Source organism: Anopheles coustani, chromosome 2, assembly GCF_943734705.1.
Source record: "Anopheles coustani chromosome 2, idAnoCousDA_361_x.2, whole genome shotgun sequence".
Classification (NCBI taxonomy): domain Eukaryota; kingdom Metazoa; phylum Arthropoda; class Insecta; order Diptera; family Culicidae; genus Anopheles; species Anopheles coustani.
The window spans coordinates 22,088,404-22,110,247 of NC_071289.1; the positions used below are offsets into that span (position 1 = coordinate 22,088,404).

Consider the following 21,844-nt stretch of genomic DNA (forward strand, 5'->3'; position numbering starts at 1 on the left):
CAATTGTTGATGAAGTAGCGACGATGTAAATAAAAATAAAACTTACCCAACTCTTGGAAACAAAGTCCGGAAGTCGATATTACATATTCATTCTTGTGATATGCGCGAATAGCTCAAAATTGTTTCTTTGAAAAGTTTTCTTCAACTTAAAAACGTAATTTTACTATTATGAAGGAATATTATATTTGAACAATTCAAACAGAGAACAACGTAGAGGTTATTGAAAGTTTGAAAACTACACTTTTCCTCCGACACAAAACTTTCACAGCGTTCACAGCATGCTTTGTTGGATTGCATACGCTTCAGGCGCAATGGTTCGTGCAAGTTGACAAAACGCTCGGCAAGAGAGAAGCAAAAACTAATTTACTTTACAAACTCTGCGCCATTGCGAACCGTTGTTTGCCAATACGCTTGCCATTCCCGTACCGAGCGCCTGTCACGAAAAACGGTTGTGAAAATTTATTATCATTTTTCCTTCCTGCGCGTCCTGCGTTCGCCGGCGTGCCGTCGCGGAAAAACTCGACGTCGCCGCATCGAAATGCTTGTAGGCTTTCCACCAAGCCGCTACCGTTCACAGCCGCCGACTGTGCCGCCCGGGCGAAGTCAATTTATGTTTTGATTAATTTGCATACATAAATAAATATCTCCGTAATAAGTCATTACACTCTCGGTTCGCTCCCGTTGAAACCGCCCCTTTCTCGCGCCCCCTTGGGGAGAGAAAAAAAAAAGTGGAAAGCAAACTAAACGACGGCACGTCGACGATTCGTTCGTGGAGGCAATGATGAGATCGGAATCGGGAAATCCTAGCAGCCATTGCGGTTTGTGTGTGCGAGCGAGTGAGTAAGAAACTTGCTGTGCTACGTGAGAGAGCGGGATGCAGGAAGAAACTGACATTTCAATCAATGTTTGTTTAGGCAAATTAGAGGCATCGGATCGGATGGATATTTGCATACGGGAACCGTCGTGACACCACGTCCCTTTTCCGGTTGCTGGTGGGATGTTGTGAAAAACATGATTTAAATATAACCGACCGAGGGGACGGCCCGAGGGAAAGGCCAACCGGAATCTCTCCGAGCTTGGCTCGGAAAAGTGTCACAAAGCTGGAAGCTGGATTTGTGTTGTGTGTACAAGCGGCCAGGCACACATTGGTTGTGCCCTTGTAGTGCACCAATTTGTTTTCACAGCCACGGCTCTTCCACCACTTCGCCTTCGGTCCATTTTCCCTGCCGTGCACCGATTATGAAATTTGAATAAAATTTATTAAAATTCTATTTCGTAAATACGATTTTTAACACAACACCAGCCGTCAGCTGGGTTGGTTGTGTTTGCCAACGAGGCTCGTGCTTGTGTTTCTTTCGTTCCTCCCTACGACGTGGAAATCCATACCCCTGGTAAACCAATACAAATAGGTAAAAGATGGCCAGCGCCGCACGGGTTGGACCAAAGGATTGACAGCAAACCGAGTGGCTTAGCGGTTGGAGAAAACATTTAGTTTCAGATGAATAATTACCGAGAGTCAAACCGACCCCTGGAGGCGCTTCAGTCATACCGAGGGCCGGGTGAGATTTTTCCCTCCAACCCAGGCGAAACTCCCGACCTGTTTGTGTATGCAAATTGGATGGGATTAAATGTTTATTACCGAAAGCTCCGCCAACAATTCTCGACGGTCGGCTAATGGGAACAACTAGGCGCGAGGGAACAGAAACGTCTGTTCCCAAGTGGCAAGCAACGATCTTCGGAATGTGTTCTTTTTTTTGTGTTTATTTAAAAGTGACCCAACGACCCACGAAAATTAGCTCTAATTCCACCCATTGCCTATAATTGCCGAAAAACGCAGGGCAAAAAGAATTGCTTGGATCGTAAATATTCACAAATTCGCCTCGAGCAGTTCAAACGAACAGGCGAATGGGAGAAAAGAACGATTCCTATCGTTCGAGCGTAATTAACCGAGCCGAAGAGTACATTGCACAAGAATTGATAGAAGAGTCTTCAAACATGCACACACAACAACGAAAAAAAAGACTTTCTACCTAAAGCAGATAGTAGAAAAAAAGACAAAAAGAAATGAATGCACCCGCAAGCACGCGAACGGTTTGTTTTATATATTTTAATTTTCCGCTACATTAATTGCACTAATTTTCCACCGAATGACCATTTCCCATATCATTGGCAATGGGTTTGAGGCAAAGAAGAGAAAAAAGAAAACAAATAAGAAATGATGCTGCCAAACGAGTCGATTCCGGTATGGGTCATTCTGTGGAGAAAATATTGGCAAGGAAGCGGTAAAGATCGCTGACCTCAAACGTTTACGACCGTAGAAGAGCACGTTTTAATTTCAAATGTCATTAAACGCATTTGCATTTTTATTCCCCTTAGTGGCTAAGGGATTAGTGATTGGTTGGCGTACTTACAATGGAATGAGTCTTGTACTTTTCTCATAAAAATAGCTACTTTCCATGTGTCGCAAATGGTTTGAGAAATGATAAATTTCGGTCAATCGTGGACAGCGCCACAAATTTAGTATCTTTGTTTGCGAACCGATTTACAAATGATAATCCTCAACCTTCTGTCATCAGTCCCTTTTATATCCATATCCTTGTCTGTCCGTATCTGACTTGATGTCTCGTTGACCCTTTTCACCGATACCGGTACCGGTATTACCGGTAGTGTCTCAGCTATTGTTTCGCCCAGTCAACGCTACCTATTTTGTATCGTAACATCATGGATTTATGTTATATTTTGCTTATAAGTTGCAATCAATCGTGAATCCAATGTAAGACGGAACTACAGGTGAATCGATATCGTCCGGGTGGATAAAGTCGACGTACACACCTCCCAAGCGCTGCAACTCGACCAATTCGATCTTATGGCCAAGCGTTCTAACCGTACGGTTTCAATCAAAATGGCCATCTCGGTTGATTTAATGCTTTACAAAGCTACAAAGAGACATAGGAGTTTTGGTTTGATGTGTTACGTGGTGTTCGTTTATACTTACTTCCCGATAAAGTCTAGCCTGAAAAGGTTGAAAAAATGCGTCAAGAAATGGATGCAGAACTAGCCGAAGGCAATCAGGCCAACTTCTAGTATGGCCTTTTTCGGTGGGCATCCATCGAGGATCAATTTTTGTGGCAGCAATCTAAAGGGAAGAGAAATTACATTCAAATGTTAGAACCTTAGTTTGAGTACCTTTGTTTAAGTAAGTATCCTTACAATTCCATCGCGAATACTTACGTTTTCCACGTTCAGGTAAGTAATTTTCTTAAACGACACTGGATCGCTGTCGATGGACCTGTGGGATGTCCCTTGAGGAACGTATACGGTTGCGTCCCTCCGATTGGTGTTTGGAAGCGTTGTCAGTTTGACGCGGGACTCCTAGGAGCGTCACCATGGCGAACCGATATCTCACACTTGCGTCCGTATCGTAAGATTCGCCGTGTTCTTAGTGGAGTTCGAGCGCATCGGCATCGATCTCGAGCAGTTGTGAGCACTGAATCACCAATCGACACCATCACACGAACCGTGCAGGCAAGAAAACGCTTTCTTATCTTCGTCCTGGACAAAGGAACGATGAAGCATTAGTGACGGCAACTCTATAGCGAAAGTAACCCAACTTACATCGAAACTCATCTGTCGACCAACAAACTGTGGGAAGCTGAATCCCTTGTAGATCACGTGCGTGCATAAAGTGATAGCTCCGGGTATGCAAGGGCGTAACAGCAAGCTAGCTTCTTCCTCTGCTCCACGGGAAGGTAAGGCAGAGTGACTAGCACCACAAGGATCCACAAAACATCGACCATAAACATTTCGATAGAACCGATTCAGTGCGATCGAAAGCGGATAAACAACTGGTTGATGATACCTAACCGCCGAATCTACCTACCGCTTTGACAATCTATTACATCAGTGGACAAAACCTGTTAGGGAGAATTTTTGCAGACATTGACAAGGAACGAATATGTTTAGTATCACCATCGAGAATCAAAACATCGATCGATCAGCTATCGAGTTACAATGGAGCCGGTTGATGAAATGTTGATGAGAGGCAATTTATTGGACATTATCTCGAACTTAGAAAGAATACATGGACCATCTGGCACTTCTCTAGTTCCATTCGATGGCAAACCCAATGTCGGACGGTATCGCTTGTAAACGGGACGCAATGTAGCCTGCCAGAGGGTACGCCTGTCCACAGGTGCCATAGATGTCGTCCGAATGGATATTGTCCACGTAGACGCCTCCGAGCCGTTGCTGTTCGACCAGATCCATCTTGTAGCGCAGCGAGTTGACATCCTCGTAGCTTAGCCGCTGCAACTGCCCGTTGTAGAACGATCTAGTGGCGTACGGTGTAAAACCTTGCTGGTCCCATCCAAAGGACCATCCTCGTTCACGCAAGGTCTGGCAGAGCTGGAACAAGGCAAAGTCCAACACGTCATCGTATGTTTGGGCTATGCAAAAAGGCTCAGTTGCATACTCACTTCCCGATAGGTCATTCGTTCCTGGTCATCTGCACAAAGTGAACAACGTCTGTTAGAAAAGAACCCAATTTCGGCTGAAAAACCCGATTTCAAGAAACCATGCAAACCAATGCCGAGCAGGACTTTCTTCGGAGGGCAACCGCTGTTGATCCATGTCTGTGTCGCATCTATCTACAAATCGAACCAGTATCTTAGTAATACAAACTAGAGACAAACCCCCACAGTTGGACTGTTAAACTCACAAGACCGTTTCTCAGGTAAATAATTTGGCCTTTAAAGCCCCAAAAGTTAGGCAAAGTGATACTCTCGCTGTAGGTCGGCGCGTGTGATGTCGATCCGGCAGTAGAGGTCGTATCGAGCGTTACCTGATCGACCAGATCGCACACGTCAAAGGTGTTGTAGGACGAAGAGATCAGATTCGGATGGATGGTCCCACGGATCCATAGCTCCCGAGGGCGTCCTTTGATGAGGCTGCTGGCCGCGTTCACCACCTGCCGCAGATCCTGCAGCAATGTCACCATCGTAAGCCGATCGGTTGCAATTCCTGTGCCAGTATTTTCGTTGCCAGGTCGCTCCCAGTTGAGCTCGATCGCATCGGCGTCCAGCTCCAGTAGCAACGTCGATGCGGCTTGAACAAATGCTCGCCTTCGCACGTTCGTCCCGGATGCGCTGGAAAAGTCCGACCCTGTACCGTCGATCGATGCCACCACGCGCCCCGTCCTCGAGCGCTGCCGAACGCTCGTCACAAGTCGGGAGAACGTTATCTTGTCGTTGTCCTACACCTCAACAAGCGTTAATTATTAACACATCCAACGAGTTGATCACCTCGAGCTCACAAGCAAAAACTTACATCGAACAGCATTTGACGAGCGACGAACCGCGGAAAGCGAAACCACTTGAAGATCACGTGCGTGCAGATCTCCATGGGAACGTATTCGGGAAGAAATCCGATTGAAGCTGCTTCTTGTGAGTTGAAGCTACAGGCAAACGTTTTACTCTGTCCATCGATCAGGTGAGGAAAGATGGATAAAACCAAGCACACCACAATAACACCATCTTTGCGCAACATATGGGATACGGTAAGACGTCTGTTGCTCGAGAACGCTGGAAGCACAGTGTTGGAAGGACAGTTGTCCGAGACGACGGCGATGTTGATGATGGTGACAAAAATCAACACATTATTCAGAAACCTGTTTGGAAGATGTTTAATGAACAGAGCATTCCGATGGCATGCTGGCTTATGAACACGGGCTACATTGCGTCCCGTTTGTAAGCGATACCGTCCGATACTGGATTTGCCATCGAGGGAAACTAGAGAAGTGTCAGATGAATTCTTACTAAGTTCGAGAAAATGTCCAATAAATTGCCTCTCATTAACATTTCGTAAACCGCCTTCATTCTAACTCGATAGCTGATCGATGGATGATTTGATTCTCATTATGGCTTAAAGATGTTTCCCCATCTTCACAGAAATCCGATCGTTGGTGATGCTAAACATATCCTCCTCAATGTTTCTTGTTCCCTAGCAGGTTTGGTCCACTGATTGTGAACGCGCGTTAGGTATCATCAACCAGTTGTTTATCCGCTTTCGATCGCACTGAATCGGTTCTATCGAAATGTTTATGGTCGATGTTTTGTGGATCCTTGTGGTGCTAGCCTCTCTGCCTTACCTTCCCGTGGGGCAGAGGAAGAAGCTAGCTGTTACGCCCTTGCATACCCGGAGCTATCACTTTATGCACGCACGTGATCTACAAGGGATTCAGCTTCCCACAGTTTGTTGGTCGACAGATGGGTTTCGATGTAGAGTTCCCAATACTTATTCTTCATCCAGGGACTTCTTTGTTCAGGGATTCGAAAATCAGTTTTCAATTGTTCTGGTTGCCATCGGCAAGTCCTGCTCACGTTTTTTGGGGAAGTTTTCCAACCTTTTTGGGCAAAACTGTTGGCTTGAGATAAGTGTATGTCGACAATACGAGGCCCAAAAACATGCAGTACGTAACTTTTGCATATAAAATAAATATTTATTTCACTGATACAAAATTTCAGTGTGGATAAGACGACAATTCACCTCAACTATATTCAATGAAAACAAAGCTTTATCAAAATATATGTTCAGTCTATTGCAGTAAACTGATTAGTTATGTATTGTTTTTTCTTTGCTAAATCTCGGCTTAAATAGCTTTTTGATTGTTTCAAATCCAAACAAGAACTTTTTTCTGAAGGCGTAGAAAAAATCAAAAATTTAAATATGATGAAGATTCTTTCCATGTTTAGAAATGTCCAAGAGACTTGGCTCATCCATATATTTATTTTTGGTCGATCAATTTCCATTATACGGCATTTAGCGAAAAACAATAGTACAGAAACTTTCACAACATGATTGTTACTATTTACTAAACTACTAATAACATTAATTTCCGGCTGGCGCCACTAGAGGCGCCACAGTAGCGCGCTTTCGTTGGCTCAATTTACTATGCGACAGTTTTTATGACCGGTTGCGAATTTCATCTTGAATGTTGTTGTCGGTGCTGACCTTTGACCCAAGAAAGGTGAAATTTTTGACGACTTCAAAAGTATAAGCGCGTAGGCTTTCGGCAATTGTTAGCAGGGCCGCTGATGATCCACATAGTGGGTTTCAATTATTGCCGAGGCCCTTCTGACACCGCATTTATTATCATGGGCATTAAGTATTACCAATTTGTGCCAAAAAGCAGCTACGTCAATCTCGTACGCCTGAAGGGTTTGTTATGGCAGTATTCACTCGTCCCAAGAAACGCATGTATTGCTTGCCGAAGGCAAACAGGCCAATTCCTAGCATGAGCTTCCATCGCTGATCCATTGACGAAGCCTCCTAGAAGAGTCACCATTGCAAACAAATCCGGAGCGATCAAATGCAGACAAACAGCAACTCCATGACGTTTAAAGTCTTGACGATGGTTTGACGTACTCAGCGGATAATATATTCAATTTGCGGGGAAAAACCTGTTTGCGAGAATATTTGCAGACACGACCGAGGAATGAACATGTTTAGCATCACAAAGGAAAGGTTGATCAGCAAACAAACTAGAATCGAGACATTTGATGAAATGTTTGGCAATGCAAACCAATCAAAGGCTCTTTATTTACATTTTTTTTGAACTTTGTAAGAATACCTGCAAAATCTGACACTTCTCTAGTTCCATTCGATGGCAAACCCAATATCGGACGGTATAGCTTGCAAACGGGACGCAATGTAGCTGGAGAGTAGGTAAGCCTGCCCGCAGCTGCCGTAGATGTCGTCCGAATGAATATTGTCCACGTAGACACCTCCGAGCCGTTTCTGCTCGACCAGATCCATCTTGTAGCGCAGCGAGCTGACGTTCTCGTAGCTGAGCCGCTCTGACTGGTCGTTGTCGAGCGATCTGGTGGCGTACGGTGTCAAACCTTCCTGGTCCCATCCAAAAGACCATCCCGGTTGTCGCAGGCTCTGGCAGAGCTAGAGTAACTCAAGGTACATTACGTCATGTATGTTTTAATTGTGTAAAAGTACCCCATTTGTTTACTCACCTCTGAATAGGCCATTCGTTTCATGTCACCTGAGCCCCATTTAAAGAAATCGTCCCCAAAGAACTTAATTTTGTGCGATAATACCGTGTTCAGTAAACCATGCAAACCAACGCCGAGCAGGACTTTCTTCGGAGGGCAACCGTTGTCGATCCACGTCTGTGTTGCACCCGTCTGTGAATCGAGAGGGTTTATGAGTAATACAAAATTATCACCCCTCTTGTATTGTGGGACTTACAAGACCATCTCCGATTTTGATTTTGCTGGAAAATCCAAACTCTCTATGGTAAATAGTCACTCTCGAATTATGGACCGGTGCATGTGATAGCGATCCGCTCCAAATCGCATCGAGCGTCACCTGATCGACCAGATTGCACACGTCAAAGGTGTTGTAGAACGAAGAGATCAAATTCGGATGGATTGATCCACGGATCCATAGCTCCCGAGGGCGTCCTTTGATGAGGCTGCTGGCCGCGTTCACCACCTGCCGCAGATCCTGCAGCAGTGTCACCATCGTACGCCGATCGGTTGCAATTCCTTTGCCACCGTATTGGTTGCCGGGTCGCTCCCAGTTGAGCTCGATCGCATCGGCGTCCAGCTCGAGCAGCAACGTTGATGCGGCTTGTACAAACGCTCGCCTTAGATCAGTCGTTTCTGATGCTCTGGAAAAGTCCGTTCCCGTGCCGTTGATCGATGCCACCACACGTCCCGACCTCGAGCGCTTCCGAACGCTCGTCACAAGCTGGGAGAACGCTATCTTGTCGTCGTCCTACACCTCAACCATCGTTAATCTACACATCTAACGAGTTGATCATCTCGAGGTCACAAGCAAAAACTTACATCGAACAGCATTTGACGAGCGACGAACCGCGGAAAGCGAAACCACTTGAAGATCACGTGCGTGCAGATCTCCATGGGAACGTATTCGGGAAGAAAGCCGATTGAAGTTGCTTCTTGTAAGTTGAAGCTACAGGCACACTTTTTACTCTGCCCATTGATCAGGTGAGGAAAGAAGGATAAAACCAAGCACAGCACAATAGCACCAACCTTGCGCATCATATCGGACACGGCGACACGTCTGTTGCTCGAGAACGTTGGAAGCACACTGTTGGGTAGACAGTTGTCTAAGTCGACAACGATGGTTTTGATGTTGACATAAAGGTAACACATTCTTTTGAAACCAGCTTCGAAGATGTTTGGTAAACATACACGCGCAACTCACCTGGAGGACGTGACGGTTCAGGAGAGGACCGGAAAGGTGCATAGGTTATACTTACAACCTGTGCATACCGGACAATATCTTTAGAAGCTGTTGCGGGGGTGAGCGATTCCGTGAGCGATTACAGGAGACGATCCGGAAGTGGCAAAGTAGTTGGGACAGCTCTAGCAGTGTGCAATGCACACTTACTCTTGCACTCTAATGCACTGTAAATCTCGTAGTTTCTTTCCAGTCATCTGTCTTTAACATTCCAAAAAATCTTTGGAGGAAGGAAAACGGAAAACGAAGTTCCTTATCTAGTTACAGTAGTTCCGCGTTTGGCACGCCGATATTGCATTCGAAAGTGATCATCAAGATAGTTCAGGGAACTGCGGTGCATGGTACGTAAAGTTTGGTGTGAGGTCACAATGTTTCGCACACGACGAGTCTAACGGTAGGACGAGATGGCGTCCGCAATGCTTCCTTAAGTCCAGGTCCATTCAACGCGACTGTACAGTAGAGCAACCTCGGGAGCCCTGGCAGCAGTTTACCATACAATGCAGTTCTTTCGAGACATCTACGAAAAGCAACACGACCGACAATGCTAGAATGGGAACCAGAATGACGCTTTACAATCGGAGTTTCGTCAAACTGTCTTTTGAACCCAGAATCCGGTGTTCTAAATGTTCTTGTTTTACAATGAATGTAGTGCGTTATTAGATTTTAACATGTCGCTAGGTGAGGCAAGTACTATGATTAGAAATCAATTTGTCAATGTTTAACGTGAAAAGTTAGGGATAAGCTTTATATAGGCCTCGAAAATTCCTCTTTTTTGATCGCAAAATTCAAGCTGCTTGTGACCCCTAGAACGCTTAATTCGCCTCTGATACTGAGGAACATCAGCAAACATGTTTGCGAGAATATTTGCTGACATGAACGAATATGTTTAGCACCACACAGCACAAATTAATCAAAGTCAATTTATTAAACATCCTCTCGAACTTAGTAAGAATACGTGTTGCAACTTTGCAACTTATCTAGTTCCACTCGATGGCAAACCCAATGTCGGACGGTATCGCTTGCAAACGGGACGCAATGTAGCCAGCCAGAGAGTACGCCTGTCCACAGGTGCCATAGATGTCGTCCGAATGGATATTGTTCACGTAGACGCCTCCGAGCCGTTTCTGTTCGACCAGATCCATCTTGTAGCGCAGCGAGTTGACATCCTCGTAGCTGAGCCGCTGCAACTGTCCGTTGTAGAACGATCTGGTGGCGTACGGTGTGAAACCTTGCTGATCCCATCCAAAGGACCATCCTCGTTCACGCAAGGTTTGGCAGAGCTGGAACAAGTCAAAGTTCAACACGTCATCGTATGTTTGGGCTATGCAAAAAGGCTCAGTTGCATACTCACTTCCCGATAGGCCATTCGTTTTCCGTCACTTGCACTCGACGATAAAAATCTGTTCGACAAGAACCCATAATCGGATGAAGAAATTGTTTTCAGGAAACCATGCAAACCAATCCCGAGCAGGACTTTCTTCGGAGGGCAACCGTTGTCGATCCATGTCTGTGTCGCATCCGTCTACAAATCGAAAAAATTTCGAAGTTATACTATTTAGAGACGAATTTCCCAGTGTTGGGTCGTTTAACTTACAAGACCATCTTCCGTGTTGATAACTTCGCCTTTAAAGGGCCCAAAGTTAGGTGAAGTGATACTCTTACTATAGATCGGCGCGTGTGACGTCGATCCGGCAGTAGAGGTCGTATCGAGCGTTACCTGATCGACCAGATCGCACACGTCAAAGGTGTTGTAGGACGAAGAGATCAGATTCGGATGGATGGTCCCACGGATCCATAGCTCCCGAGGGCGTCCTTTGATGAGGCTGCTGGCCGCGTTCACCACCTGCCGCAGATCCTGCAGCAATGTCACCATCGTAAGCCGATCGGTTGCAATTCCTGTGCCACTATTTTCGTTGCCAGGTCGCTCCCAGTTGAGCTCGATCACATCGGCGTCCAGCTCGAGTAGCAACGTGGATGCGGCTTGAACAAACGCTCGCCTTCGCACGTTCGTCCCGGATGCGCTGGAAAAGTCCGACCCTGTACCGTCGATCGATGCCACCACGCGTCCCGTCCTCGAGCGCTGCCGAACGCTCGTCACAAGTCGGGAGAACGTTATCTTGTCGTTGTCCTACACCCCAACCAGCGTTAATTATTAACACATCCAACCAGATGAGTTCACAAGCAAAGACTTACATCGAAAAACATTTGGCGAGCGACGAACCGTGGAAAGCGAAACCACTTGAAGATCACGTGCGTGCAGATCTCCATGGGAACGTATTCGAGAAGAAATCCGATTGAAGCTGCTTCTTGTGAGTTGAAGCTACAGGCAAACGTTTTACTTTGTCCATCGATCAGGTGAGGAAAGATGGATAAAACCAAGCACACCACAATAACACGAACCTTGCGCATCATAAAAACCACAGCGACACGTCTGTTGTTCGAGAACGTTGGAAGCACACTGTTGGGTGGACAGTTGTCCGAGACGTCGGCGATGTTGCTGATGGTGACAAAAAGTAACATTTTAACCTGTTTGGAAGAAACCAAAACAAGTAACACATCGTGCTAAACTTGTTTTGGCTACGTTAATCACTCGTTCGCTTGATAAGGGGGAAGCTGGGCAAAGGGTTATTTTATTGTGGTTTTTTGACGTCATCCGCTGAATGTAGATGTTTTGATCGAATATCTGTGTTGATGGTAATCGATTGCCTATGCTGATGATAATTTTGTTCTCTGTTCTCCGCGCGTCTGTTCTCCATATTGGGAGCGGCTCGAACCAGCGTCTTTTCCCCTGTTGCATGCGGCTGTATACTCTGCCCTGGCATCCTACGGGACGTGAAACATGGGGGATGCGTTGATCCACTGACGAGATAGATGGCGGGAGGGGGGTGGAGCGAGCCATTGGCAGTACATCCAAGCAGACACTCGGCCATAAGCCACGAAACCAGAAGAAGAAGTGCCGAGAAAACCAGAAGCAGATGGCAATAACTGACGAGAAGAACGCAGCGCGCGCTCGAATGCTGCAGCGCAAAACCCGTCAGAACATGGAACACTACAAACGAGCGAGCCGGGCTCTTCGAGAACAAGAAGCGTCGCTTTGAGGAGTCGGATGAGCAACTGATGGAGCAACTATCTCTGGCGGCTCCGGGGAGGGCAACATTCTCACGGACTAGCGAGAGATGATCGAATGGTAGAAGTGCTACTTCAACGGGTACCTGAACGGAGGAGAATTAGGGAAGTCCAGCAGCGGTGCAAGTAGAATTTTGCAGCACATTAGCCAGGAGGTAGATGACGAGATAACTTTCAGTAACAGAAACTCTCTTCGGAGGGAGGCCTCGTCCCATCAGAGGATGTCGTGCCACATAAAAAAGGTGACGATATGCTATCTATCTATGGACGATGTCACTAGAGCACTACAAACATTTAATTGTGAAAATTTTGAGCAGGAAAAGATACCGGAGGACTGGAAGCCGGGTGTCATCCACCCAGTGTACAAGAAGGGTGACAGAATGGACTGTGCCAACTTTCGAGCCATCACAGTCCTCAATGCCGCCTACAAAATCCTATCCCAGATACTCTTCTGCAGACTCGCGCCCCTTGCTACAGATTTCGTCGGAAGCTACCAAGCTGGGTTTGTTGGAGGCAAATCCACCACCCAAAAGATTTTCACTCTACGGCAGATCCTCTAGAAGTGCCGAGAGCACCAGATCCCGGTCCCTCTTCATCGACTTCAAAGCGGCCTACGATACCATAGACAGGAAGGAGCTATGGGGTCTGAGGCAAGGTTATGGACTCTCCTGCCTTCGAGCCCTAACATCGCTCTGGAAGGTGTCACAAGGAGCGCGGACTTCGACATCTGTTTCACGATTTTCACCCGCTCTGTCACATTTGACACATCTCTAAATGGTACATTTTGTTTTAGGATTATATGACGCAATTTTCGACGACCCGTCATGACAATCTTGGTGTTAGTTATTGGCGATAGTTTGACGCACTCAGCTGATAATATATTCAATCAGTGGGGGAAACCCAGTTTACGAGTATGTTTGCAGATATGAACGAGGGATGACCATGTTTAGCACCACAGAGAATCCGTTGATCAGCAAAATTAGAATGGAGGCGGTTGATGAAATGTTTGGGAATTCCAATCAATCAAAGGCAATTTATTCAAAATTTTCTCGAACTTAGTAAGAATACATGGAACATCTGATACTTATCTAGTTCCACTCGATGGCAAACCCAATGTCAGATGGTATCGCTTGCAAACGGGACGCAGTGTAGCCCGACAGAGGGTACGCCTGTCCGCAGTTGCCATAGATGTCGTCCGAATGGATATTGTCCACGTAGACGCCTCCGAGCCGTTTCTGCTCGACCAGATCCATCTTGTAGCGCAGCGAGTTGACGTCCTCGTAGCTGAGCCGCTGCAACTGCCCGTTGTAGAACGATCTGGTGGCGTATGGTGTGAAACCTTGCTGGTCCCATCCAAAGAACCATCCGCGTTCACGCAAGGTCTGGCAGAGCTGGAAAAAATCAAAGTACAACACGTGCTTTGGGCTGTACAAAACCGGCTCAGTTGCATACTCACTTCCCGATAAGCCATTCGTTTCCCGTCACCTGCACGCGCCGATAAAAAGCTGTCCGCCAAATACCCGTAGTCTGATGAAGAAATCGTTTTCAGGAAACCATGCAAACCAACCCCGAGTAGGACTTTCTTCGGAGGGCAACCGTTGTCGATCCATGTCTGTGTCGCATCCGTCTACAAATTGAGCCAGTTTTTTAGTTATACAAACCAAAGACATATCCACTCGTTTGGACTATTTAACATACAAGACCATCTTCCGAGTTGATGACGGCACCTTTAAAGGGCCCTAAGCTAGGCAAAGTGATACTCGAACCATAAATCGGCGCGTGAGACGTCGATTCAGTCCTAGACGTCGTACTGAGCGCCACCTGATCTACCAGATTGCACACATCAAAGGTGTTGTAGGACGTAGTGATCAGATTCGGATGGATGGATCCACGGATCCATAGCTCCCGAGGGCGTCCTTTGATGAGGCTGCTGGCCGCGTTCACCACCTGTCGCAGATCCTGCAGCAATGTCACCATCGTACGCCGAAAGGTTTCTATGCCTTTGCCGTCATATTGGTTGCCGGGTACCTCCCAGCTGAGCTCGATCGTATCGGCGTCCAGCTCGAGTAGCAACGTTGATGCGGCTTGCACAAACGCTCGCCTTCGCACGTTTGTTTCTGATACTCTGGAAAAGTCCGACCCCGTGCCGTTGATCGATGCCACCACGCGTCCCGTCCTCGAGCGCTGCCGAACGCTCGTCACAAGTCGGGAGAATGCTATCTTGTCGTTGTCCTACACCCCAACCAGCGTTAATTATTAACACATTCAACGACATGAGTTTACAAGCAAAGACTTACATCGAAGAGCATTTGACGAGCGACGAACCGCGGAAAGCGAAACCACTTGAAGATCACATGCGTGCAGATCTCCATGGGAACGTATTCGGGAAGAAAGCTAATTGAAGCTGCTTCTTGTGAGTTGAAGCTACAGGCAAACTTTTTACTATGTCCATTGATCAGGTGCGGGCAGAGGGATAAAACCAAGCACACCACAATAACACCAACCTTGCGCATCATAAAAACCACAGCGACACGTCTGTTGCTCGAGAACGATGGAAACACACTGTTAGAACAGTTGTCCATGACGACGGCGATGTTGATGATGGGGTACAAAATCAACACATTCTTTTGAAACCAGCTTCGAATATGTTTGGTAAACATACCCCCACACCTCATCTGGAGTGATCGAGCGGATGTTGCGAGAATTCATTGATTGCACATGCAAAAGGAGAATGTTTTTTGAATGAGAATGCTGAGCGCCAATACGTTCCAGGAGAGGAATGGAAGGATGCATAGCCTACTGGTTATACGTGTAACCTGTGCATACCAGACATTATCTTCAGAAGCTGTTGCGGGGAATCCGGAGACGTTTCCAGGAGACGTTCCAGAAGCGGCAAAGCAGATGGGACAGTTCTAGCAGCGGACGATGAACATATACCCTTATTCCCGACCTAGCGTCATGAGTATAGAGGAAACACGGGGACCTAAAATTCTAAATGATGCAGTTCCTCTCTAGTCATCTGTTTTTAATATTCCACAAAATGTTTTGGTTTAAACGCGCGAGGTAAGAATCGTTCATTTGCGAGAGGTCATGAACCTTTATTGTTTGGCCACGCCAAAGAATGCGGCAAATAAAAAACATTGACACCACAAGGGGCCAATCACCGCATTAATTCCCAATACCATTTTACGTCGACTATACTACCACACGAGCACCAAACACTAATCCATAAACTTCCTGCACCACGCTTCTGAACCAAAACATACTGGTTTCAAAGGAGTCTTCGGGGTCCTGTGGACCGGGGAGAGGCCCGACACCAACGGAGGTCGGTTCCATGAAGCTTCGAACGGCAGACACTGTCGATACGGCACACACTTTCGAGTCACCGCAAATCGACACCAACTCGATCACAATGCTGTCATCATGCACCTCAGAAATGTGTACGAACGGCGACACTACGAACGAGTGCCGAATGAAGCTATAACAATCCAGGCTCGTCCGAGGGCAACGCTCGAGATGCGGAGACAGTGAGCAGTCTATCGGAGAAAGGATAACGCGGCCCGGCTCATACAGGTACCGCCGTTATCGGAACAATTTGGACCCTCTGTGTGTGCAGCGTCCAGATTCGTGAATTGTTCCCGGATTGATGATGAGTGCTGCGAATACGTGCGTTGAGATGGTTCGAGGGTTCATTGGTCAGCGGCATCGTCGATTTCTGTGAAGTACTGGAGTATGCGGAACGAGCCAATAAACTTGTCGGTTCTGGAACAGTGATCGTGGAGCAGCTCGATCCCGGAACATCGTACGTGGACGCGCCGCAAGCAGGCATCGTGTGCACCCTGACGACTTATGATGGTGCTGAGCAGAGGCGGATCATAGGGTAAGCAAACTAAGCAGCTGCCTACTTTTTTTTTAATTTCAAGGGCCGCGTACATTTTGTCCATATTTTTTTCAAATAATAATGTTGGAATCATTTTCCCAAAAAATAGCGTGACGAGTTCGTGGATTTACTTCCATCAAAGAAAACAAAGAATATTAAAATGTGAAAATGATGCTATTGAATTATCTGAATTGAGTTTTGATGGAAAAAGGTTCCCAGACGTTGCTTTGTTCTGTTTTGTTTTGGTTAAAATAAAAAGATTGATGCGCTAATGTCTATAAAAGTCAACAATTTAAAGATTTTATCAATCAATAGAAATATTAAAACGGATGTATAATAGATTAGCAAATTTAATCTCCTGCACATCTACAAATAGAGAAATCATTTTTTAAATGGTTCTATTAAGCTTTTTCTGTTGTAATCATTTTCCAAAAAGGAACTTTTTCAATTTCAAAACGAATGAATATGATCGTTTTGAACCAAAGCGACTGTAAAGATTTTCAATCAAAACGATAAAAAATAAGTTACGTGCTAATTTTGACCATGGAAAATGATGTTATAGATTCTCTTGGAAGGTCATTGATAATTTCGCAATGTTAATCTAAATATAGTTCATTATTAAATGTGTGGTTTAATCTTAATTGAAATTTTATTAATTTTGAAACAAAACCCTCAAAGGCTAATGTAATGTATGTTTATAAGGTCTTCAATTTATAAAGCCTGTCTCATAGTAAATTGAGCCAAAGAAAGCGCGCTACTGTGGCGCCTCTAGTGGCGTCAGCCGGAAACTGATATTTTTAGTAGTATTAGTAACTAGTAACAATGAAGATGTGAAAGTTTCAGACCTGTAATATAGTTTTTCGCTAAATGCCGTATTTTGAAAATTGAACGACCAAAAATAAATCCGCACAAATAACTGGAGCGCCGGTGGAAAGATTGACAAGGCCTGGAATCCATAATAAAAGCAAAGAAAAATTAAAAATATTTTTCTTTTGTACAGTTATACATAAGGTTTGTTATAAAAATAGGTTTTTACTTTTTGCGTGTTCCCTGTTCTTATAAATTCACATACTTTTTTTGCCGATTTTTCGACCTGCCATTATTCTACGGTTGTCTAAGAGTGGTACAGGGCCAATAAGATTCACTTTGTACCAAAACCAAATTTCCCAGAATTTCGCATCATCGAAAAACACTGGGCAGTCTCAAAACTTCGTCTTAGACAAACTGGTGGAATAGTTACAGATGTTCTTGGCAAGAGGAAATGAACGGAGGCTGCGAAAACGGTGTCCCATTCCACGACATGGGCGTTAATGCAGGAAACAAAAACAAAATACGTGAATTTAAAAAAACAGGGAACACGTAAATAGTAAAACCCTATTTTTATAACAAACTTTATGTAAAACTGTACCAGAGAAAAATACTTTTCATTTTTTTGTTTTTTGTTTTAATGGGTTCCCGGTCTTTTCAATTTGCTCAGTTGCCTTGGTGCTATAGTTATTTGTGCGGATTTATTTTTGGTCGTTCAATTTCCAAAATACGGCATTTAGCGAAAAACAATAGTACAGGTCTGAAACTTTCACATCTTCATTGTTACTAGTTACTAATACTACTAAAAATATCAGTTTCCGGCTGACGCCACTAGAGGCGCCACAGTAGCGCGCTTTCTTTGGCTCAATTTACTATGAGACAGGCTTTAGCTGCTTGTGACCCCCAGAACGCTTAATTCGCCTCTGGTACTGAGGAACATCAGCACAGTGGCACTTGACGGCCGAGTTTACTGCATCGTGCACAATGGAAGCGTGTGACACTGGAGTGCGGCACAATTGCAATACACGATGCCAGGAGCAAGCGTTACGCCCGGGGAACCGGGCTCGGAGTTGATGACATCGAACGTGTTGGCGATGGTTTGACGTACTCAGCGGATAATATATTCAATTTGAGGGGAAAAACCTGTTTGGGAGAATATTTGCAGACATGAACGAGGGATGACCATGTTTAGCACCATAAAGCAACGGTGGATCAGCAAACGAAGCAGAGCCGAGTCGCTCGATGAATGTTGAATGAAATGTTTGGGAATACAAATCAATCAAAGGCAATTTATTCGTTTTCTCGAACTTAGTAGCGGTGGCATTTGGTGGTGCATTGGGCCTACCTTTAGTTCCACTCGATGGCAAACCCAATGTCGGACGGTATCGCTTGCAAACGGGACGCAATGTAGCCGGCCAGAGCGTACGCCTGTCCACAGGTGCCGTAGATGTCGTCCGAATGGATATTGTTCACGTAGACGCCTCCGAGCCGTTTCTGTTCGACCAGATCCATCTTGTAGCGCAGTGAGTTGACATCCTCGTAGCTGAGCCGCTGCAACTGCCCGTTGTAGAACGATCTGGTGGCGTATGGTGTGAAACCTTGCTGGTCCCATCCAAAGGACCATCCTCGTTCACGCAAGGTCTGGCAGAGCTGGAACAAGTCAAAGTCCAACACATCATCGTATGTTTGGGCTATGCAAAAAGGCTCAGTTGCATACTCACTTCCCGATAGGCCATTCGTTTTCCGTCACTTGCACTCAACGATAAAAATCTGTTCGACAAGAACCCTTGGTCGGATGAAGAACCCGTTTTCAGGTAACCATGCAAACCAATCCCGAGCAGGACTTTCTTCGGAGGGCAACCGTTGTCGATCCATGTCTGTGTCGCATCCGTCTACAAATCGGAAACAAAATCCTAGTTATACAAACTAGACACGGATTCCCAAGCGTTGGGTCGTTTAACTTACAAGACCATCTCCCGTGTTGATAACGTTTCCTTTAAAGGGCCCAAAGTTAGGCAAAGTGATACTCGTACTATAGATCGGCGCATGTGACGTCGATCCGGCAGTAGAGGTCGTATCGAGCGTCACCTGATCGACCAGATCGCACACATCAAAGGTGTTGTAGGACGAAGAGATCAGATTCGGATGGATGGTCCCACGGATCCATAGCTCCCGAGGGCGTCCTTTGATGAGGCTGCTGGCCGCGTTCACCACCTGCCGCAGATCTTGGAGCAGTGTCACCATCGTAAGCCGATCGGTTGCAATTCCTGTGCCACTATTTTCGTTGCCAGGTCGCTCCCAGTTGAGCTCGATCGCATCGGCGTCCAGCTCGAGCAGCAACGTCGATGCGGCTTGAACAAACGCTCGCCTTCGCACGTTCGTCCCGGATGCGCTGGAAAAGTCCGACCCTGTGCCGTCGATCGATGCCACCACGCGCCCCGTCCTCGAGCGCTGCCGAACGCTCGTCACAAGTCGGGAGAACGCTATCTTGTCGTTGTCCTACACCCCAACCAGCGTTAATCATTAACACATTCAACGAAATGAGTTCACAAGCAAAGACTTACATCGAAGAGCATTTGACGAGCGACGAACCGCGGAAAGCGAAACCACTTGAAGATCACGTGCGTGCAGATCTCCATGGGAACGTATTCGGGAAGAAATCCAATTGAAGCTGCTTCTTGTGAGTTGAAGCTACAGGCAAACGTTTTACTCTGTCCATCGATCAGGTGAGGAAAGATGGATAAAACCAAGCACACTACAATAACACCAACCTTGCGCATCATATCCGATACAGTATGACGTCTTTTGCTCGAGAACGTTGGAAGCACACTGTTGGGTGGACAATTGTCCGAGACGTTGGCGATGTTGATGATGGTGACGAAAAGTAACACATTCTTCAGAAACCTGTTTGGAAGATGTTTGGTAAACATACCCCCACAACTCATCTGGGATGATCGTGCGGATAGTGCGAGAATTGATTGATTGCACACTTAGAAGAAGAATATTTCTACGTTTATCATCGTTTTGTTTCGTTCAGTTATAGATCTACTTGTCACACACACACAAAAACCCAAAGGTAAGCTTGGCAAAGGGTTTTTTGGTTGTGGTTTGATGACATCATCTACTACACGTGGTTAGTTTGCTCGAATGCCTGAAGTGATAATTCGTATCATGTAGGCCCTACAGGGAAGGGAATAATAGGATAAGATGTTCGGGTATGTGTTGGTTTATTTACGAAAATTTATAGTTAATTTAAATAAACAAATTTAATATGCATGTTCAGCATTGAACATTATAGTAACTAGGTTCATTCAAAGGGACAATATCAAAATATTATAAAGCAAATCATAAACCATGGATGATTTTTCTAAACGTTTCAATTATATGTTGCAATCTCATCAAATGCAGGTTTTATTCCTTACGTGCAATATTATGGAACGAATGCACGAAATAATTCAATCCCTCATCCTTACACATAGTCCTTACTGCGTTGCGGAAAAATTAAACGTCCTCATTTGGGAGTTAACATGCTTCGAGTTTGCTGGGTATAATGCTTTAGTGTGAATGCGAATCTAAATACTCAGATTGTTAAACTTACTCAAAGTGATGAAATAGATGATATCCGGTACATCGCGGAGTAATAAAAATTTAGGTTGCGACATTGAAAATAAATGTGATACAATATTTCTAAATGGCCCAATTTATTTTGGGTTTTAGAGTTAGTGAGATAATTGCATTGGGAAATCTTTGGGTATTTTTCTTGAAATTATTGTGTGAAATTAATCTTATTCGATTTCCGGATGCATAGCTGCTATACGTCATCAGTATGGTATTGTGGATATGATATCTGGAATACAGTGTAATACTTCAATTCAATTAATTTAGTTTTGTAAATATTATTTTACAGATTGTTTTTTTAATTTTTACTTAAACAAAAACAATATTCGAACGTTTAGCGATAAAAAATGTATATGGGGTAATAAAACAGTTGTTGTAATTTTAAATAGTTGATACGTATATAGGATTTTTATTCAGAATAGCAAAAATAATTAACGTTATCCATTTTCCAGCAGGGATGATTTATTTTCGCTTTAATCGAAGATTACTTTCTACCTTTAACCGCCATCCCTCAAGGTGGGCAGAAAGACGATTAACAAAAGATACGGCAACCCGAAAGGACACTGCGAACGTGCGAACAAAAGGACATTACATGGCCGGCTCTCGTTGTGCTGCCACCCATTTTCTCCGTCGGCATCATTTTTACGGCGAAGTAGCTCATCAACTCAATTATCCACTAATCCGGCTGGACGAAAGTGGCCGATGTGGTTTGCAGAGCGGTTTGTTTGTCCCTTTGTGAAAAGGGCGAATAAAAAGCGACCGCTCGAGTGTAGATGAGCGTCCCGAGACGTGCCACCTGAGCACGGAAATTTTCTCGTTAGAAGTAATCCTTCGCCAGGATGGCATATCACCTGCGCCGTGCCCCAACACGATGGATAATTTACTTTTTCTTTCTTTTGTGGATGGTCCTCATTCAAAGCGCCGTTGGAAGTTTCATTGGCTTGCGACGTGGTTAATGTGATAAAGAAAAATATTTGCCTGTTTATTATGCATCTGAGCGTGTTTAGGGCGGTAGCTTTCCTTCGCCTTGTCTGTCTTTTATTTACTTTGGAGATGGAATTACACGATTGTGAGGCATAAATTTTTATTATGAGTAAACACGGAGTATTCTAACAAAGAAACTCAAAATATTTTTTT

At 45.2% G+C, this 21,844-nt stretch overlaps 5 protein-coding genes across 5 annotated transcripts; all 5 read right to left on the bottom strand.

The window, feature by feature from the left end:
- Positions 1 to 4,101: 4,101 nt before the first annotated feature.
- Positions 4,102 to 5,777, bottom strand: LOC131264086 (endochitinase-like). Its single transcript, XM_058266373.1, has 5 exons — positions 5,731 to 5,777; positions 5,326 to 5,665; positions 4,714 to 5,251; positions 4,476 to 4,642; positions 4,102 to 4,404 (listed from the first exon to the last, which is right to left on the bottom strand). Exons 1-5 carry the CDS (start codon positions 5,775 to 5,777, stop codon positions 4,102 to 4,104), a joined length of 1,395 nt encoding a protein of 464 aa, XP_058122356.1.
- A 1,870-nt stretch (positions 5,778 to 7,647) lies between these two features.
- On the bottom strand, positions 7,648 to 9,188 carry LOC131264087 (endochitinase-like). The gene is made up of 4 exons (XM_058266374.1): positions 8,859 to 9,188; positions 8,257 to 8,787; positions 8,022 to 8,192; positions 7,648 to 7,950 (listed from the first exon to the last, which is right to left on the bottom strand). The coding sequence occupies exons 1-4, from the start codon at positions 9,186 to 9,188 to the stop codon at positions 7,648 to 7,650; spliced, it is 1,335 nt and encodes a 444-aa protein (XP_058122357.1).
- Positions 9,189 to 10,253: 1,065 nt separating this feature from the next.
- Positions 10,254 to 11,796, bottom strand: LOC131264088 (endochitinase-like). The gene is made up of 4 exons (XM_058266375.1): positions 11,470 to 11,796; positions 10,871 to 11,404; positions 10,657 to 10,798; positions 10,254 to 10,597 (listed from the first exon to the last, which is right to left on the bottom strand). The coding sequence occupies exons 1-4, from the start codon at positions 11,794 to 11,796 to the stop codon at positions 10,254 to 10,256; spliced, it is 1,347 nt and encodes a 448-aa protein (XP_058122358.1).
- Positions 11,797 to 13,490: 1,694 nt separating this feature from the next.
- LOC131264089 (endochitinase-like) lies at positions 13,491 to 14,915 on the bottom strand. Its single transcript, XM_058266377.1, has 4 exons — positions 14,700 to 14,915; positions 14,101 to 14,634; positions 13,896 to 14,029; positions 13,491 to 13,827 (listed from the first exon to the last, which is right to left on the bottom strand). Exons 1-4 carry the CDS (start codon positions 14,913 to 14,915, stop codon positions 13,491 to 13,493), a joined length of 1,221 nt encoding a protein of 406 aa, XP_058122360.1.
- Positions 14,916 to 18,436: 3,521 nt separating this feature from the next.
- On the bottom strand, positions 18,437 to 20,019 carry LOC131264090 (endochitinase-like). Its single transcript, XM_058266378.1, has 4 exons — positions 19,654 to 20,019; positions 19,055 to 19,588; positions 18,811 to 18,981; positions 18,437 to 18,739 (listed from the first exon to the last, which is right to left on the bottom strand). Exons 1-4 carry the CDS (start codon positions 20,017 to 20,019, stop codon positions 18,437 to 18,439), a joined length of 1,374 nt encoding a protein of 457 aa, XP_058122361.1.
- Positions 20,020 to 21,844: the final 1,825 nt, after the last annotated feature.

Excerpts from the sequence above, each read along its gene's own strand:
- LOC131264086 (XM_058266373.1), bottom strand. The coding sequence starts at position 5,777 with ATGGCAAATCCAGTATCGGACGGTATCGCTTACAAACGGGACGCAAT. Across the intron at positions 5,666-5,730 it reads GCTTACAAACGGGACGCAAT|GTTTCTGAATAATGTGTTGA; the intron begins GTAGCCCGTGTT and ends TCTTCCAAACAG. Across the intron at positions 4,405-4,475 it reads AACGAATGACCTATCGGGAA|CTCTGCCAGACCTTGCGTGA; the intron begins GTGAGTATGCAA and ends GCCTTGTTCCAG.
- LOC131264087 (XM_058266374.1), bottom strand. The coding sequence starts at position 9,188 with ATGTGTTACCTTTATGTCAACATCAAAACCATCGTTGTCGACTTAGAC. Across the intron at positions 8,193-8,256 it reads TCAAAATCGGAGATGGTCTT|ACGGGTGCAACACAGACGTG; the intron begins GTAAGTCCCACA and ends CTCGATTCACAG. Across the intron at positions 7,951-8,021 it reads AACGAATGGCCTATTCAGAG|CTCTGCCAGAGCCTGCGACA; the intron begins GTGAGTAAACAA and ends GAGTTACTCTAG.
- LOC131264088 (XM_058266375.1), bottom strand. The coding sequence starts at position 11,796 with ATGTTACTTTTTGTCACCATCAGCAACATCGCCGACGTCTCGGACAAC. Across the intron at positions 10,799-10,870 it reads TCAACACGGAAGATGGTCTT|ACGGATGCGACACAGACATG; the intron begins GTAAGTTAAACG and ends TTCGATTTGTAG. Across the intron at positions 10,598-10,656 it reads ATTTTTATCGTCGAGTGCAA|CCCAAACATACGATGACGTG; the intron begins GTGACGGAAAAC and ends CTTTTTGCATAG.
- LOC131264089 (XM_058266377.1), bottom strand. The coding sequence starts at position 14,915 with ATGCGCAAGGTTGGTGTTATTGTGGTGTGCTTGGTTTTATCCCTCTGC. Across the intron at positions 14,030-14,100 it reads TCAACTCGGAAGATGGTCTT|ACGGATGCGACACAGACATG; the intron begins GTATGTTAAATA and ends CTCAATTTGTAG. Across the intron at positions 13,828-13,895 it reads GCGGACAGCTTTTTATCGGC|CCCAAAGCACGTGTTGTACT; the intron begins GCGTGCAGGTGA and ends GGTTTTGTACAG.
- LOC131264090 (XM_058266378.1), bottom strand. The coding sequence starts at position 20,019 with ATGTTTACCAAACATCTTCCAAACAGGTTTCTGAAGAATGTGTTACTT. Across the intron at positions 18,982-19,054 it reads TCAACACGGGAGATGGTCTT|ACGGATGCGACACAGACATG; the intron begins GTAAGTTAAACG and ends TCCGATTTGTAG. Across the intron at positions 18,740-18,810 it reads AACGAATGGCCTATCGGGAA|CTCTGCCAGACCTTGCGTGA; the intron begins GTGAGTATGCAA and ends GACTTGTTCCAG.